This window comes from Leucoraja erinacea, chromosome 8, assembly GCF_028641065.1.
Source record: "Leucoraja erinacea ecotype New England chromosome 8, Leri_hhj_1, whole genome shotgun sequence".
NCBI classification, from domain to species: domain Eukaryota; kingdom Metazoa; phylum Chordata; class Chondrichthyes; order Rajiformes; family Rajidae; genus Leucoraja; species Leucoraja erinaceus.
In genome coordinates, this window is record NC_073384.1 from 56842981 (window position 1) to 56862743 (window position 19763).

General features: G+C 38.3%; 1 protein-coding gene across 1 annotated transcript in view; it reads right to left on the minus strand.

The window, feature by feature from the left end:
- prox1a (prospero homeobox 1a) overlaps positions 1-19763 on the minus strand; it is a 98803-nt gene that overhangs the window by 68791 nt on the left and 10249 nt on the right. Inside the window, exons 3-4 of the mRNA XM_055639754.1 lie at positions 14261-14382; positions 4386-4580 (exon numbers count right to left, since the gene is read on the minus strand). Coding sequence (XP_055495729.1) covers positions 4386-4580; positions 14261-14382 — 317 coding nt within the window. The remainder of the gene's footprint in view (positions 1-4385; positions 4581-14260; positions 14383-19763) is intronic.

Below are 19763 nucleotides of genomic sequence, written 5' to 3' on the forward strand. Positions count from 1 at the left end.
CCTAATTAAAGACAGAAAATAGATAGTTCAAGAGGGTCCTGCACTGCTAAAAGATAAGTATTTCAGCCCAAGACTATTTCTGCTGAGCATTGGTGGATAACTCCAATTGCCAGTTTGAGTTATAAGATTCAGGGCAGTCAAGATGCAGCCACAGAAGACATACGAATACACCACTGTCATTTGGTTCCTACTGGTCTGTTAATGTATTCACCTGCTTTGTTTAATGTATGTTGTGTCATACAGCTGTCTTGTTATTTGAATAAATTGGATTCTAAACTTCCTCAACAAGCAGCTTTGCACATTGAATCACTTATATCAACCATCCTCGTTTTTCCAAATTCCATTCACAGCTCCTTGGCAAATATAGCAGTCAGCATCCAAATGCAGAATCACCTAAACAATATTCAAACACAAGCTGATACATTCAATAGCATTATCATCGCAAACTCCCCCACCATCCATATTCTAGTCAATATTGAGGATAGGTACTAACTTCTGTCTTTGCCAATGGCACCCTCACTGCATAAAAACAGAAAGTTATGGGCAAATCAGTTTATGAATGGATACTAATTTATAGACAAATATTGAAATGTTGTTCATCTGCCATAGGCTTTGCAAAAGTACCATCTCAATCTTAGTCTCCCAAGTTCTATAGGAACTTGCAAAACGATGCCGCAAGCTAATTCTTGCATTGCAAATGAATTGATCACTGTGCAATAAATAGTGATGCTAGATATAAAAATGATTCAAAGTGCAAAGCAGATTGATGAGGAAGTTTAGGATTAGTTTATTCAAATAACATAACAACAGCATTGTATTACACACATTAAACAAAGCAGGTGCAAACAAAACAAGCACACAGACAGACCAGATCCAACCAAACAACCTGAAACAGTGTATGACTAGTTCTCAACATCTCTTTCTTCTAAATCGGGCCTGCAATTGGACTGGTCCTCCACTCATCAGCAGAAATTGTCTTAGGCTGAAACATTTAAACATCTTAAACATATTTCTGCATTATTTTCTGACTATTAATTATGTTTGTCTGTTACTGACATAATTACTCGTTCAACCCTTCTAACATTGAAAAAATAAATGTTACAGACAAATATTTTGTTCCTTCCTGCGTCAATTGCTTGTAGAGATGGTAAAGAAAGAAGGAGATATGAGAAACTGCAGATTCTGGGATCTCGAGCACAAAGCAAGCTGCTGGAGGAAGTCAGTGGATCGGGCAGTGTCTGAGGAGAGACTAGTCAGATGACGTTCTAGGTCGGGACCCTTCGTCGGACTGATGTAGTGGAGGGAAAGGCTGGAAAAGAGGGGTGGGGGTGTGGCAGAGCTTGCCATGTGCTAGGTGAATACAAGTGAAGGAGGTGATTGGCAGATGGGTGGAGTAAGTGACCAAGGCTTGAGGTGAAAAGCAGCCAAAAAGGTGCAAGGCAAGGAAAGAAGATGAGGTGTGAGACGTTAAGCCAGAGGCAGGGATGTGGGTGTAATGGGACAAGGGGGATAGAAAAGTGGTGAGGGATGAAGGGCAAATATGGGACTCGGGGATGGTAGATGTATGTACGGAGGAGTGGAAAGGAGCATGGTGACAGGGGTAGTGGGAGATGGTGGAAGAAATGTGTGTGCATATTTGGATGTGCACACATAGAATACAAAGTACTGTTCTGGATAGGTTACAACCCAAAGGTATGAACATTGAATTCCCCAATTTCAAGCAATAGCCCCCACCCAACCCATCACCCCCTCTCTTTCCATTGGGGCAAACCCGACTCTGGTCCACATGCTTATCTCCATGACCTTCATCACCCTGCATATTTCCCCCATCAAATACTTCAAATCCCTGCAGAATCAGAATTTAACCTAGAGGTTTCCTCCTTTGGATATTAAGCTGTCAGATCACTGGTCCATGATATACAAACTCGATTCCCACCCTACAACTTGCAAAATACTTGAGGTAAGTAAGGTCTTTCCATTCAATGTGGGGTGGGAATGAGAATTGTGTACCATGGATCATCAATAGCATGGACCCAGTGCTGCTATTGCTCAATGAACCAACAACATTTTATGCTATGGTGACTTTAAGAGTCACTGGTCTACGCGGCTGATTGCCTTATAGAGTCAATAGGTGAAATGCACCTCCAGTCCGATGTTCGTAGATCATTTCCATTTCAAATGCATCATGTCCTCCTCTAAATTTCCCTTTCTGCATAACTTCTCTTTCTTCCAATTACGTACTTAACTCCACTATCAGCAACCTCTCCCCCTGAGCTGCAGTTCCTTGTCTTCCCCTCCTACCTTCCTCTTCTTAAGACCCGAGTGTGCAAGACCCGAGTGTGCAAGCACTGTTGCAGAGGACAAATTTGATTTCTTCATGAGCCACGCAGAATTGTGCCTTTAAGGGTCAAATGCTTTCTTAGTGCAATTAAATTGGATGCTGGATGTATTTTCCCCAATAGCAGTTTGGTCAATATGGTCAATCCAGACATCGACCATGGCAGTGTTAATTGTTGTGCCTCAAAACTGAATTGCATAACACCATGTCAAATCCTAATTCTACGATAAATTAAAATACATGAATATAAATCTGTGACTTACCACCAAGATTGTAAATTCCACCATTTTCATGCTTGCGTCCTCTGTGTGGCTAACTTGGACTGCACACCAAAGACCATTGTGATATCCCATGACATGCAAAGTGTGTCTGTATACCATCTCTGTGACGTCTATGAGATTCAGAAGCTCCTCATACAGAAGCAGGGTATGAATAGTCTGTGACGCCTGTTTTTGTGGGGGTTCACGGCAGACATTCCCTAGCATGGTCCAGGCCAGGGCAGGAAACCCAATTGCAGTAGGTCACCTTTAAATTCTTGACTTGATTTGTGACGTTCCCACATAATCCCAAAATCTAATGATTCCCAAACACTTCCCAAGCTTGTGGAACTTCAGTACTTACAAAACACTCTGCTGACCGACGATGACATAATACCAGTCTCAAACACCCCATTGACTTCAAACCTTCCCAACTTGCAAGAATACACTACAGCCCTTGCCAATAACTTTCCTCTGACTATTGATTGTGCTCCCCCGTCTTCAAGATTCGAAGCAGCTGACCCCTCCATTAATGGCACAATTCACAACTGCCCCAATCATCCACAAAACACACGATTGAAAAGGGGGCATTACTTAAGGCCCTTTCAATAGCATGGGTCTAAGACGACTTTACCATTGTGCTAGCATGGCCTCAAATTCATATGTTCAACCAAAATGAACGAGCATTTTATTTACAGCCAGAAATTTCATTAGGAAACAGGGTGGTGTTAAAGCAGATTTTGTTACTTCAAGTGAATATTTTGCTCCCTATTCCATTTTTGTTCACGGCAGATTCAATTCATGTTAACCGTTTCTCAATACAACCTTTTATTCACTGGAGGGTGCAAATCATCAATTTCCTCTTCACATCCGACTTGCCCATCACTATTCTGACTTATTGCTGTCATTGGCACTTGTTTTCTAGATTTCTCCTAAATTGACCCAATTTTTTAGAATTGTTCCTATTTCAAAAAAAAAACATTGAATTCCCCTTCATTACATTTTCTATTATAAATTTGTTGAATGAGATCATTCCTAGCGCTTAGCAGCAATACACTTTATATTTCCTTCCTAGTGCATTTTCTTTGGAAAATTAGATATGAAACTAATACAACCATATTCCTGTTTCATTACCTATCTGTACCTGAATTTTTACAAATCTGCTGAATAATTTAGTAAACATGCTATAAACAATAAAGTATAATCAGTTATAAAATATTGGTCCATGTGGTGTATATTTAAAAATTAGTTTTACTTCCTTCCACATTGTAGGCATGGTCACCACACGTTTAAATATTTTAGTTTGGGTGACCTCTAAAAAGAAGATTGCGTCATACTAAGAGTTTGGTGACACAGTGGAATTTAAATTTCACTGACATCAAAGACGAACTGCTGAGAACACCCAAGGTCAAAGCACAAAATTAGCAGACAACAAAGAGCGATCCATAAACTTTCAACACTAGGACCTCGAGCTATGAATTTAATTTCATTTGCTTGGGATCGCAACATAATTTTAGCAGGCACAAATTGTTAGGATGTGTTGCTTAGGTTTCCAGTATCATTTTCAACAGTATTATTGTAACTAATCTTTCATCAGCTTGTACTTTCAGTAGCTCACAATGTGGGAGCAATAAAACAGACAGCCGGCCAAAGATTCCATTGTTTTCAAAGTTTTAAATATATACATTTCTGTATGAAATATGATAAACTAGGGTTGCTGCCCAAACAGTGTTAACATCAGTCCTCACACTTATTGTTGAATGCTCACATAAAAACAAACAAGCCCGTACCTCAAAATCATTTGCTTTGTTGTAGTGCATGTTTAAGGCTCTGAAGAGTTCAGAGTCACGGGAGACAGTCAGCTCCTCCGTGCTTGTTGTCCCATCGTTAATAGACTGACGAGCAAACTTCTCCATCTGGATGTAGTAAAATTCTCGGAAATTGCTGAACCACTTGATAAGCTGTGAGGTGATGCACCTATTAAACTGCCAATCGAAAAAATACAACAGGATGAGCAGATTCAGTTTCAATCAGCCACTATGCTTTAAGTTAATAACATTTAAAATAAAATATTATGTTCCATAATAAATCCAAAACTATTTTATGTGATCATACGTATATACTACATCCACCACAGATGTATTGTGCAATAGAAACATATTGTGCAAAGAACATTTAAAAAATACTTTGCACAATCTCTTCAGTTAATATATTCCTCCAGTTCAGCTGAATCACATTTTTTCCATAAACTCAATACATCTTGGGAAAAGTTATTTAAACACTTTTTTTTCCTTCTATATTAGCATGTATAAGATGCAACCATTATTCCACCCAATTGCAACAACACAAAACCTGCACGAGAACTAAATCTTAAATGATGGACTTCAAATGGATATGGTAAATTTTCAGCATTGGATAGGTTGGAATTAACGTTTAACATCTTGGCTTCTTTTTCATTTCCGTGATGAAATAGTTTAGATGGGACTATAAAATTACACTTTTGTATATTAATTTCCCTTTCTTTTATTTTACCTAAACATCCGTTTGTGGATAAGTAGAGCACCACAAAAAAGTGCGGAGAAACAAACGTCCTTTCCTAATGGAAATATATATAGGACCCAAGATACTTCTCTGTCAGACTTAAATAAGAAAAGGTCTAGAAGGACCACAGCCTTTTCAACATTTGGTTCTTTGTTTCAACAAAGGATGACACCAAAAAAAGAAGTGGAAAATGCATACATAGATATTGTGGCTTACTATCAACAATCACAATCGTGTAATAATTCCATACAAATAAAATCATCCGGGCAATCACGTTTCAAAGTGATGAAATGTTATTGGGTAAATTAACCCATTTTAATACAGCCATCAGACTTAATGTTCCCAGTAACTAATGCTCTAGTTTAGAGGTATTGTAGTGAAAAATAATACAATGAAGATGTATGTACTTTGAGGGATTCTTTCTGTTGAACTGAACTAGGTCAGGCACGAAGTCTGGTAAAACAAAACAAATATCAGAGTCTGCAGCACCAAATGTGCATTAAAGTAATTGGTGCATGCTACATTCCACTTTTGGTTACAAACAGTATACAGCTGCTAAAAATATAGATACTTAGTGCTTGTGAGAGGACAAATTTCTCCCTTCTGAGCTCCAAATTTTCATTCGCATTCTGAGCTCAGCTTGTGTGGAAAAGACGTTTAGAGCAAATTGTTGGGTCCTCTGTCCCATAGGGACCAATGATTTCAAATGCTGAGGTCTCTACTTCAACCTCAATGACATGGAGTGTATTAGGTTGGCTCCCAGGAGAATTAAGGGCCTGTCCCACTTACGCGACCTTTACAGGCGACTGCTGGCACCCGTGATAGGTTGTCGAAATTTTCAACATGTTGAAAATTCAGCGGTGACCAGAAAGATGCTACGACTCTTTGGAGACCTCTCTTAACCATATGAGACCTCTCACGACAATACAGGCTGTATGGTCGTGAGAGTTCCCCTATGGACGTGAGAGGTCACCCGTGACATGTTGCCAGGGGTCGCCTGTATGGTCGTGGGAGGTCTCCTATGGTCGTGAGAGGACTCCAAAGAGTCGTACGTCTTTCTGGTCGCCGCTGAATTTTCAACATGTTGAAAATTTTGGCAACCTATCAAGAGTGCCGGCAGTCGCCTGTAATGGTCGCGTAAGTGGGACAGGCCCTTTAGGATGCAAAAGGAGCCTGGTCAGCACCAGACAAATTTCAAAAGGGAAGGCAAGGGGACATAAAAAGTGTCTAAAAGTACTCCTGCCTCCCAAAAACTCCTGACAAACAACCAAAAGGCACCCGCTGAGGAGAAGGCTCCAATTTCGCTATTGCAAATATTCTGGCTGTACCAACTTTGAAGAACACAATCATATAGCAAGGGTTGCACTGTTTCCAGTTTACCCATTTCATGAAGAAAACTTATATCCAAGCCATTAATTTTGAACTGAAAATTAATGTTTAGTCAAATAGTTATTGTATGTAAACTGACTAAGAAACTCTGCCTCTTCTCGGTCCCTCAATAACATCACCATTTCTATTTCAAGAACTATTAAAAAATGTTAAAGGTCAAGGCTTTAGAGCTACCTTGTATATTAGCCACAGCTGGCAACTGATGTGACCAAAGTGGATGGTTTTCAAAGTAGTTATTCAAACCACTCTCGCTCCATAAAAGTGTCAAGGTCATGGACAATCTTCCAGACATAGCTATTGTCAAACTATTTGGAAGTTGGATTGCTCATGGTAGCTGACTTCAGACCTAGTTGCTTGATGACCCTGATCATTTATGGGGGCCCACTGGTCTGTAACAAATGTTGGCCTCCTCTCCAATAGGATTTCATGTATGTTCAAGGTCAGCTAAATCTCTATTAGTCAAGTTAAAACCAGTAAATTTATACTGCCTGTACATCAGACAGGCTTTTCTCAATATAGGCATCTATCATTTTTCTTCCCATTTACGGCACAAAGTGTGCATTAATCAAAAATCACAGTGAGCACTTATCAAGCAGTTGCTCTGGCCACGAAGAGGGCTGCCTGCTTCTATCAAGCTGACAGTTAATGGGTGTGTAATTACAAAGCAGAAAGTTGTTTCTATTCCAGTGAATTTAAGATAATGAAGTGAATGAAAATTCATGGCAGTGAAGGCTAAGTAACATGGAAACAGAAGTGGAAGCTGGTGCAGCTCCTAAAGGCCAGCTTGCATCATAATTGCCTTCCAGTTGCAAGGGTCCTCACAGATAATTGACCAGAAAATGATTAAGTCATCATCAAATCACTCTGACTGCAAGAGTTCAAACATGTACTTAACCTATCCAAGAATTATATTTTCACTCTGTGTGTCTGTTCTGTCTCCATTCAGCCTTGCGGGGACCTGATTAAAAAAACAACTGAAGGACCCCATTATCTGATTTGCTGTTGATTTCAATAGAACTTAAACCCATTACTATTTGCTGAACTCTGAGTTCTTTCCATGTTATCTCTGCAGCAAAATACACTGTCCAAATTTCCAGACACTGAGATAAGAACTGCAGGCCTCATGACGACTACTGTTCCTTTTTAATTCTTTTAGTATAAGAAACAAAACATAACAAAACGATAGCAGCCTGCGCACCCGGGAATGAAAATTGCTTTGACATGGAGATTAAGCTTCAGTATTGTCACAAGACATTGTCTCCTACATGCAAGAATAGAGAAAAAAGAAAGGGTATTTTTTCTAGAATGGCCTGTAGATGACCTAATGGGGCTACACAAAAAAAAAAGTCCACATGACAGTGTTTGGTAGAAGGGTATAAAGGGAGATTTAAAACCTATTGTTACAGATTTGAAATACCAGAGATGCACTGGCCAAAACAACAGAGCCACTCAAACATGAGGGCTCAGCATTTAAGACTTGTGTCACTTTTTGCTTATCAAACATTAACAGTTCCCGAATTAGTTTTTTTTAAACAAACATAGTAATCTTGATCTTTAAGGTTTTCAGTGGTGCATCACAAACAAGTGACAGGAACAAGAGAAGGCCTCTTCTTTTTGCAAGCTAGTTGTTCCCGAGACGGATTAATGCTTCCCGTGGGACATGTCCAATCCCAGTGTTTGCTGAAGAAACTTCCTAAATATTCAATGAGCACAGTCAAAAGACCCATAAAACAAATCAATTTGACACCTTAATCTAGTTAGGCAGTGATCGACTAGTGAATGTTTGGGGGTTGGTGGGGTTAGGGTTGTCAGACAGAAAGAGGGCAGAAGAGAAAATTAGATTTTTAATATATTGATGAACTCTGCTCTCAGTGATCATGAGTATTTCGGTTATTTTAAGCAATAATATTAATCACATTACCTTATTAATACAAAAATGGCTCTTTATTTAATTGTCTTAATCTTAAATGCTGTGCTGGTTCCCTTGCAAATAACTTCACCTGAGCAATTAAAATTTAACAGCAGTTTTGCAAAACATCCAAAATATATAGCAACTAGGTGCAGCATTAGTCATTCCAGTTGCCATTTCTGCTTGCGAAAAACTGATATGGAATGGGAACATTGTCCCATGTTGACTGAGAGAAATGTGCATAACTGGAGTTTAAAAAATATATAGAATCAGTATGAACGAATGATCGATGTTCAGCGTGGACTCTGTGGGCTGAAGTATGGTGTTTCCATGCTGCATCTTTCAATCAATTAAAATTAGGTATTTCTGCAAAATTATATAAAAATGTAAAAAAGGACAGGCTAGTTACAAAGAAGTCAGTCCTTAAAGAAGAGAATCCAACACCAGGAAGTGTAATCTCAGAATAAGTGATTGACTGTTTAATACTGAAGATTTATTTATTTATTTTTTAAACCGAGGGCTGAAAATGGTTGGAATTTCCAATATTGTGGATACTTAAACATCAAGTGTATTCAAGACTGAATATACTCAATCGACTACACTAAAGGAACAGAGGGACAGGGAGCTCAGGTGGGGATAGTGAATGATGCACAGAATCAGGGATTGGAGTATTGAACCATAAACTCGGTTCAAAGGGTTGTGAGCCCAATCTTGCTACTATTACATAGAAACACAAGAGACTGCAGGTGCTGTAATCTGGAGCAAAACAATAACCACTGGGAAAACTCAGTGGATCAGGCGGCACCTGTGAAGGCAAAAGGTTGATCAATGTTGTGGATTGAAACTCTTTCACCTGGACCCATCCACCCACCATGGTCTCAGCCCACAACATTTACCTAGCCCATGCCTCCTCTGATGCTGCGTGACACGCTGAGCTCTTCCAGCAGTTTTGACATGCTCCTGCTAATAATATCTTTTTAGATAAATGGCTGTATTGGCTAGAAATTGTTCAGAATCCAAGGGATTTAATTTCATAAACTGGGAAAATTCACTGTCCCAACCTCAACTTTCCATTCAAACCTGTGAAACGTTTCTAGGCATTAACATGAGAGACCATTTGAAGCTCAGGATTCTTTTTTAAAATTGGTGATAAAACCAGACCAAGTAATATTCGGTGCTGCCAGTAATAGGTTTCTAGGAATTCAACAAATTAATTACTCCAGAAGCAAACTTTCCATTACACTATCCTAGGGAAGCCTGGCATTATATCAATATTTATGTAATAAAAATATGTCATTAAGGAAAAAGTACACCAAAATGAAAAAAACTATTGGGTATTATGTTTTCTAATTATTAAAAAAAATTCCACTTAATTCATTTTTGTGCAATAATAGTGATTGTATCAAGTACAGTCACTGGAGAATAATAAATAGTATTGGCCGTGGTTGGAAATTCACATCACCTCACCCCACTTCTGCATTACAATGCATGGTATTACCAGCAAAAATAAAATCATTTTAATTCTGGGGGAGCTAAGAGTGGTACATAATTGGACTAGAAATAACTCAAATGCATATTGGAAATTGCTAAGTAGCAGCAAGTCTGATAGCCACCCATAACTCTTAGAGTTATGACTTAGAGTTCATTGTTAAGATTCACACACTTCATTTTGTGAGGACCTCCAAATATATGGCTGGCCATCATTCAACTACATGGAAGCTTACAATGACATCAATCCAAAGGTAGGATTTTGTCTTCTATCAAAATCGTAAACTGTCCAATTAATGCGTAGAAACAGCTGAGCAAAGTTAAATCCATTGGTGAAACTTTAGACAGTGTATGTCCCTCTTGTGGAAAGAGGTTCAGAGGTTACATTTAACAGGAAAATTTAAATCAAATAAAATATATATTTTTCCACAAGCTTCTGAAAAAAAAAATTCCTGAGCTATTTCCCTTTATGAAATCTCTTTGTCCACCCTTTTTAATTATTGTGTCAAAAGTTTACTTTTACAATTAGCTAATCTTTAGTGATCGAGGCATATTAAAATGATAAAAACTGTAAGTATTCCTTTGAATCTTAGGGCACACGTTCCTTCAATTTTTGAAGGAAAAAAATACCATTAAAAGCTTCCATAAATAGATCTTCCTCGTATACTTCAATCTACAAACTGGTTTTCAGTTTTTAAAAAATGACCCCAGGCACATTTAATGGATCTTAAACCATGCAATCACAAGGTAGTTTTATATTAACAATCTGCCATTGCGGGTCGTCCTGTGTGCCTGTCAACACTGATGGTGCATCAGAATATAAATGAACTTTGAATGTCACACTTCCATACGTCTCAAGTGTAGCTGTCGGAAGGATAGAAAACAAACAGATGTTCCTTTTGCCCTCTAAGAGGGAGAAGAAGCAAGACATGTGCAGCAAAATTGGGAGGGCAATGTTTGGAATTGACTGGTGTTCACCAGAGCAGTCCTCTTCTGAACTACCCCTAGCCAAAGTGTTCCCAACCTGGGGTAAATTTACCCCCAGGGGGTAAATCTCACCTACGGGGGGGGGGGGGGGGGGGGGGGGGGGGGGGGGGGGGGTTCTGGATTTGTACATATTAATTCTCATTGTTAATGTTAACTGTTTGCTCTCACTGTCAAATCAACTAATGAAATAACATTGTTATGTTCTATTAAACTTGCCAGGGGTAAACAGGACGAGAAAGGTTGGGAACCCCTACTCTGGCCTTTCAGTTGATAAATACTGTTACTAGCACAGAACCACATCCACTGGTATCTTGTGATTTTCACTCTTTGAATAAAAGGTCTACTGGGCCAACAATGCTGTTTATCACTTCCAGTGATGGTAATTTCAAATATGCAAAGTTTTCACATTTACATATGAACACCTGGTCTTATTGTTGATACCCCGCCATTAGAAAGATGAAAGGCAAAGCTCGCAGTTGAGGAAGGACCATACACGGACTTTCCTTGTCAGGTCCACTATTCTAATACTCAACGTAAGAAAGCAAAAAATTATTCATTCCCCAAAATAAATTCAGAACAGTTACTCTATCACCTTAATTACTAATTGTCTTCAAATAGGCTTATAATCCAGCCATCTGCATGAAAAAATTTAGGAAAATATCTACAACTGATGATAACTATTAGCAGTATAAACATTTATAACCTGTTAGTCTGTGGAAATGTTAATGGAACATGCTACTTTCTTGGAGGGGTGTGGGTGAACAAGGGGAAAAAACAGCCATAACCGAGAAAGACTGTAGGAAAAATTGAATGTGGATATAATGTTAAATTGAAACATAAATAGCACTGTTACTTTAGACAGTTGTGGATTCAAGCCCTTTTTCCAGAATTTACACACACATTCTTGGCTGATACTTGTTCAGTAAGTAATAATGCTGTTACAGTTGTCACTGGTGCAATTATCTGATTGACTAAAAAAAAAAGGGATATTCAGAGGATGTGAAAGGCACTTGTCAATTGTTTGTCATTTCATTATTTCACTCCATAATTGTAAATTCTCTCTTTATTCCAGGTGTCTGTCGATAATCTGGCTTCCTGGGTGCATTTGCGGTAGTTATCTACAATGGGACAGGATTTAGCCCTAACACCTCTCAAAGTATAAATGGGCTAAGTAGAAATATTCTGAAGACATATTTAGAAATATACAATGCTTAAACATGAAATTGGTCTTAACATATATTTTGTTTTGGAGAAAGATTGATAAAAAAAAAAGGTACATGATATTATGAATGCCCATTAACTGCCCTGTCAAAAACCTCAACCACATTATTCTTCATGGCGAATAATAACCTGGAAGTTTAACCTTTGATTTAAATAAAACATCACTTATTTGATATCATGTTGTTGGCTTCTAAAATTTGGATCGCATACAAAAACAGTTGCAATTTGCAACCCTAAATGAGACTTCTCATAATTAAGGTAAGGGGATACAATGAATGATCCACAAATTGTGATTATTCTTAACTAAGCATTAATAATCTTCACACTTTGTATCTTGATGAAGGACTGCTTTTGTAGTTTTCAGATTGGTTATAGTAACTTAGTTGTGTACAGTCCAAAATCTGTACATAATAGACGAGTTCGGTATTCCGACTGAGCATGCCCAGGTCACAAGTCACTCGCTATAAACATTCTCGGCAACTGTGGTGCTGCGTTGTGTGCAGGCTTGCGTTTCGTCCGTGGTCGGGGTTGGGTCTCTGGTGCTGTGGGCACTGTTGAGTTGCTACTGGACCGTCCCCATCCCCTCCCGGGTGTCCAGTCCCTGTCCAGGGGTGGCCCTGGCGGCCCCGGACTTGCAGCCGGCACGGGGGGGGGCTGTCTCCAGCTCGGCTCTGCCTCTCCCGCCGGGGTGGCAGGCAGCCCTGGACTGTCCCACTGGGTTGGCCAGCAGTCCGGGGCCAGCCCGGAGCGGTGGTGGCCCTGGACTTGCAGCCATCGCGGGAGCAATGGCTCCGGCTCCGGCTCGGCTTTGCTCTGGGGGGGATGGGAATGGTTCAGTGGCGGTAAGCAACTTTTGCGGTGACGGGGACCTGGGTTCAATGGCTGCAGATGAGGTGCGGATCTGTGTGCTCGCAACTGCCGAGAATGTCTCTCCGCCGGTCCAGTCTCTCCCCGTCTCCCAATCGCATCTGCCCCCTCTCTCTCTCGCTGTTACAACCCACTCTCCCACTACCTGGCACACCTGTTCCTAAGATTAAATGTATTTTTACACATAAATCATGAATAAAGATAAGAATTTATACACAGTTTATATAGGCAGCGCTTTGTTCGCTTTTTCTTTATAGCGAGTGACCTTTGACAAATCCCATGATTCCTTGCGTTTTTCAGAATACCGAAATCGCTTATTCAACATGCACTTCTAATAAATTGGAACATCAGTAAAAATGGAAACCACTCTCACGATTCGATTTTTTTTAACATTAAAATAAACTACATCAATGATACTGAACATGGTTATTAATATGCCACTTACAGCAAACCATGGGAAAATGTCTGCTGCAAAAGGCTTAAAAGCCCAATAGGAAAATATAAATGTATGCAATAATTCTTTAAAGTTTGCCTAGTTTCTGCATAATATTCTTAAAATTATAAAACGTGGAATTTTACTTTATATTGACCGATATCCAAACTACAGTTTATCACAACTGTAATTTTGTTCATTCTTTTGATGAAAGGATACTCTGCAGGAATGTGTGTCTCGTTGAATGTGTAACAATCATTAACAAGTAGTGAAAATTATTTCCAACCCGAGGGAGGGAAATGAGGATCTATCCACTCAGACGCTGTGTGAAGAAGACATTTCTGCTGAGTAATGTTTTACTGATTCTCCGAAATGACTAAATGAAAAAAACTAACCAACATTCCAAGTTTGATGAAAAATGATCTGGTTGTAATTCCACAATGGTCTCAGACTGTTTTTATTAAGATAATTTAGAACAAACTAAAACTTAATATTCCAAGCGTTTATGACAAATGCAATAGCCATTTTGCAGGTGACACTGGGAGTTGGTCGAAGAACAACTAGTTCAAATCAGAAAAACAAAACTGGAGATTAGGGGTAAATATACGCGGAGCAGAGGGAGGGTGGTGCTGCTGGTGGACAGCCTTCATATTCTCATTTGAATAATGCGGCCTGAATCTGTCAGTTTACTCACCATCCCTGTGCTCAATCTATAACTACATCAAGAACTATTTAAAAAGTACATAGAAGACAAGAACCATCATTGTTTTGATTTTTCTTGTTGCAATAGGCCGTGACCACAGAAAATGCAATAATCTCCTCAGACTTACCTTCACGTCAGAGAAGAACATCTTCAGCATGTTTGAACTGGGGTACCGCGTGTAGAAGAACATCAGCTTCGCCTTTTTGAGGTGGTTGGGTGACAGTCCCTCCTGTATGTATGATGCTGAGCGTCAAGGAAAATCTACGGAGCATTTATGGGAAACAACACTGTTTGAAGAGAACACTTCTGCTGAGCAATGTCTTGGTGACCCTCTGAAAAGACTAAATAAATTTAAAAAGCTAACCAATATTCCCACGTTCAAAGTAAAAAAGAAGGTACACAAAATTTTAATTATTTCGATTTGCACTACTATTACCCCAGACATTAATCAGGAGAGAACAGAAATATTGCACTGTCTATAGATTAATAATAATGGATACAACACTTACAATCATCACAAGTCTTACAGTGTTGTTACTTCACTGATAAAAGCTGCAGTATTCGAGAAGAAATGAAAAAGGCTATTATATTGTGTCAGAATAAGTCACAACTGACATTACAATTTAACAAGTTAGCTGGAGATGCAAAAGAAACTCACAAAACAAATAAGGGCATTATTATAAAGTTAAAAATTAAACATCTTTGCTCATAGCAGAGAACACAGTATGCCTGGAAACCTTGCACAGAGAGGTTAGCGAATAGATCTAGAGATATCTGACCTACGCAAGGGTACTGAACCAAGATGTATGAAAGGTTAGTTTTCTGACAGACAAAGAGCCCCCAAGGGCCAGCTGATCAATATTTTTTTTCTTACATTGATAAAGAACCCTATTTATCTGCAAATATTACTACCCTTCAGGTCTGTAGACAGAAGCTTCCTAAAATAGTTCCCAGGAGAAAGTTTAATGCGAGGCTAACCGTAACAATCTAGCAATTCTGTTTTTCAAATAGCTTTCTTGGCACTCTTTTGTGCTTTGTGCATTAGTAGGGGTTTGGCACATCTGCGCTGCAGTTCGCCCACCATTTCCTCCACAAATTAATGGCTTTATAATTTATCAGAAATGAAGATGCATGTGGAGAAAATCAATGTGGGCCCCGGAAGGTCAATTAAGGGGTGCTTTCCAGAAGTTATTCCAAAGGGTATTATATTGAAGATTACATTTAAGAGCAAAAATGCTGTTAACTTCCATGGCTACACAAGTCATTTTGAAAAGATCTACTAATTTATTTGAGGTGAAATCATTGTAAATGGAGATCCTATCTAAATGAACAAACTCTTAAGCAACTCGATCAAGCTGATGCTTTGTATTTCGAAAGCTTAATGATGGCTAAGATGATAACTCATGATTGACATGCTTCTTGTACCAAGAGGGAAGAGTTGAAAAACCTTCTGTGACCTCCATTAGACTGATAGGGAAGACTAAAAGAGCATTACACTCTCCACTGCCATCTGTCATAATGCATAAGTGAAATGACGATGGCAAATGAAAGGAAGTATAGCAAGCTGTTCTGCAGCGGCACATGAAGTGCCGAGAACTAAAAGAATCAATGCCTGCCTGCGCTGAAGGAAATAATGGAAGGAGGAGAAACAGACAGAATCTTCAAAATGCTTTAAAGATGCAAACAAAATATTGCAAGGTAGACATTATCATATGGAAAACTGCTGACTTGCAAGGATATCATCTTTTGAACTATATCCCAATTTAAATTCCTATTCAGGAATGCACTCCTTTAGAATCCATTTATCAGTTTCAGTTCAAATACAAACATTTAAAAACCAACTGGTGAATTCTGACGTACCCAATCCAGATTACTGAAGGAAGACTACTGGGAAAGAGAGATTAGGGTTGAATGAATTGACAATATTAGAATATTAATACAGGAACACTAAACAGTTGATATATATATATATAGCATCTTCCTGTTCATTATAAATGGAATATGCAGGTCCACGCCAACATGAATCAATGTTTAAATTTTACATTAAAAAAAAAATTAAGATCAAGAACAGTTCACAATATGCCCTCTAATGTATATTTAGCACAGAGTTAAATTGATAAAGTAATAATGGTTTATGTTGAATCCACTTAGTTAAAACATACAATTAACTAAACTATAATTTGTCACTCTCTCCCTCTCTCTGGTTTGGAAATACAAGACCATTCTAATCATGGCATCTCAACCTCTCAATTATATTCCCAACCAGCTCTCTATGTTGCGGGCATGGGCCTTCTCTTTCAACTACTTTAAAAACTGGTAAACTTTGTTATCCAGCGTTCCTTACTACATTATTTTTAAATCATTCATGATGCATCAGAAGAAAAAAAAAAAACCCCCATCTAAAACAAAATTTTCTGGTGGAAAATAACAATGATCATTAATGCCTAAATTATTATTACAGATTTGCCACAAGGCTAAAATCCCACAAGATCATGAATTGCACAAAGCAATTTTACAGGGTTACATCTGTTACGCCAGTGGCACTTTGGCAAACAGAAGATTACATTGCATTTACCAGGCTAAAATCTCCTGGAAGATAAAATTAATATAAATTTTATCTCGTTGCATCTAAATGATGTGGTTTAATTGATCTACCATTGAAATTTATAAAATGTGATGGCCAGCTAATTAATAAAATGACTATCAAATAAAAAGAAAATGGAGGTGGATAACATCAGGGACAAGTTTCAAGGCAGGGTATAAGAAGTTTACTGAGCAACCTACTAAAGGGAGGTTGGAAGCTGGAACCCACTGCCTGAAGGGGTGGAGATTTGTGCAACATTTATGAAGTATCTGGCCAAGCACCTGAATCACCAAGGCATGGAAGGCTACAAGCTAAGTGTTGGTAAATGAGATTAGTATAGATACAAACTGTAGGCACTTGATGGTCACATGGACATGGTGAGCTGAGGGCCTGCTTCTAAGCTCATTGGCTCTACGACTGCTTCAGGTACTTCAGTACAACAGTTTTTCCTACATTCGTTATGATCATGAAAATTACAGCAGCCTACATTAAAATATGGCTGTTAAGAAAGTAGTGTGTTTGCAGACTTGATCTTGCTTTTATTTTCCAAAAAACCTTGGATTATTACTATATTTGTCCACAATTTTACTCAAATTTGTTCTTGGGATGCAGTGATGTGATATTTATTGTTCATCCTTAATTGCTCAGAAAGCATGCTTTATTCAGATTTAACCCTTATTAAATATCGAGATGAGGAAATGTTCTTTTATAAATAGCAACTTCATGCAAGCTAAACTTCATTTAGTCACAAATCTGTTATTGACTAAATTACTAAAGTTAATATCAAAATTAAAAGTTTTGAAGGGATATGTATTAACTAACTTGGTGGGCAGATTCCATGTCAGCAACTTGCTCTGTGGGTGTTTCAAGGAAGGGCAGATGTAATTTGAGGCCTCATGCTGTAGCAAAGCCAAGTAAAACTGCTCGCCATGGAGTTGAAAGTGGCATTAACTCAATTTTACACGGATATATTGTGCAAACCTACAACTAGCGAGTGGTTCAAGATCCAATTTTAGAAAAGTTTATTACAAAAACACTTAGCCTATTTCAATTTGTTAAATGACCACATCTGTTGAGAGCAACCGCAGGTGAAGAAATCAACTGCCTCCAATCTTTTCATCACCTAACAAGCACTGTTCAGGTAGCCACAAGAGCAATGTGTAAGGCAGATGAATTTGCTCCAGATACTTTTTGAGAATGTTTTGCATTAACTGTTTACATTCTCAGTTAGATGGGAAACAATGATGCAGGTTATCCCTGGCCTCCACTCACCTTTGGCTATTAATAGGATGCACGAGGAAGGGTAGCATGCCTCTCTAACCCCTCCCCCACCACATTATCTTTATTTACCTTCATTCAGGCAGCATGCCTCTAGCGTGGCAGCCATATTTCTATTAATGACCCCGCACAGTTAACCTTGACAACAGAACAATAGGTGGGGTCGTGGACTTGCCACTAGAGACCAAAATAAGTGTAGAAAAAGTCACTACTGTGGAATCCTCTGGGAAAGGTGGAGAAAATGTTTTCTCGCAAACTTCACGAGGAATATTTGGCCTCCAGCCCTGATATGGTAGAGATCATTCCCATATTTATCAACTTTCAATGTCATTTTTGCTCCCACTTACTGGTTCTAATGTCATACATCTCAGATTCCTGTGAAAACCACCCCCCCAGGTTTATACATCAATATAAAACCTCACAAGAATGTAATTCATTATATCTCTATGCCAAATACCTGAACAAGGATATGAATTGTGTTCTTGGGCTAAGAACACTTTCATTTTCAGAAGGAATGAAACAAGGGAGCACACAAATAATGTGTTTCTGCATCTTCAATTCCTGGATGTATTAAAAATGATTGAAAATCAGTCTGACCAACAACAGAAAATATTGTTTATTGTGGATCCCTTCTTCTTTAGGGTTCAGTGGGTGGGATGGGGTTGGTTTATGACAATTAACAGTGCACACCTTCAGAAGAAGAATTTCACTACCTGAAGAATTATTAATTTATTAGCATTTAATCAAAATAACTAAATGAACTTTAAAGATTTATTGGATTATATGAACTCCGTTAATCTGTTTAATGTTTTGTGAATTTATAAGAAAATTTAAAGCTAATGGAGAAAAATGACTCACTTTAATTTGTCATGTGTTATTTGTTAGATCAGCTGATATGTTTACTGTGTTCTTCCAAGAATTCTATAGCAGAAATATATCTGCTCTGTTATTCATTCAAGGAATGATTTAAAATAAAACATTGACACGAAGTTAAATGTTTATTCAAATATTATCCATTATAGTACATTTATTTAATTTGTGTTTTCCAGATTTCATTATCTATAGCCCCTTTTGTCTACATTTAAAATATAAAACATTCAAACTTAATTTGATCCTGTGCGTTTTATCCTTCTTATCCACTTCAAACAAATGGACCATGATGTAAATTTTTACAGTAACAAAAGTTATTCTCTATATATTTACGTCATTGTGTCAACAGGAACATATGTTTTTATATTGCCTGCAATGGATAAGGAAAATGTTAATCTGTCTTCTCAGGAATTTCAAAAAGAAGTGCACCCACTTTACTATTTCTACACAGACTGCCTACGACTTATTTCAAAGCTGTTCAGCAAGGGGATGCATCTTTGCAGCCTGTCAACATCCTCCTGCTACAATGCATTCACTGCTTAAATTCTAATCTTTTAATATTATCATTGGACCCCCTTGTTTAAAAGACAACAAAAACAGATGAGGAGCATCGTTTGAAAGTAAATGGTATCAAGTGCTGTGCTTTCATTATTTGTGTCTAACCAGCATTTCAGAGATCATTCTATGTGGGGAGCTGTGCTTGCTGAAAAGGCATTTAAAGAGCCAGGACAGCTCAATTTAATATCTGCAGTTCTTGGTAGTGCTGATCCATGGTGGATGTGCCCAATCACCATGTAGTACACAGAGCGTTTGCAATTACTTAAAACTTTATACTTAACATTTATTTCCAATTTGTGGACAGAGGTGGTAAAAAGAATATTTGTTCAACCTTGCACTA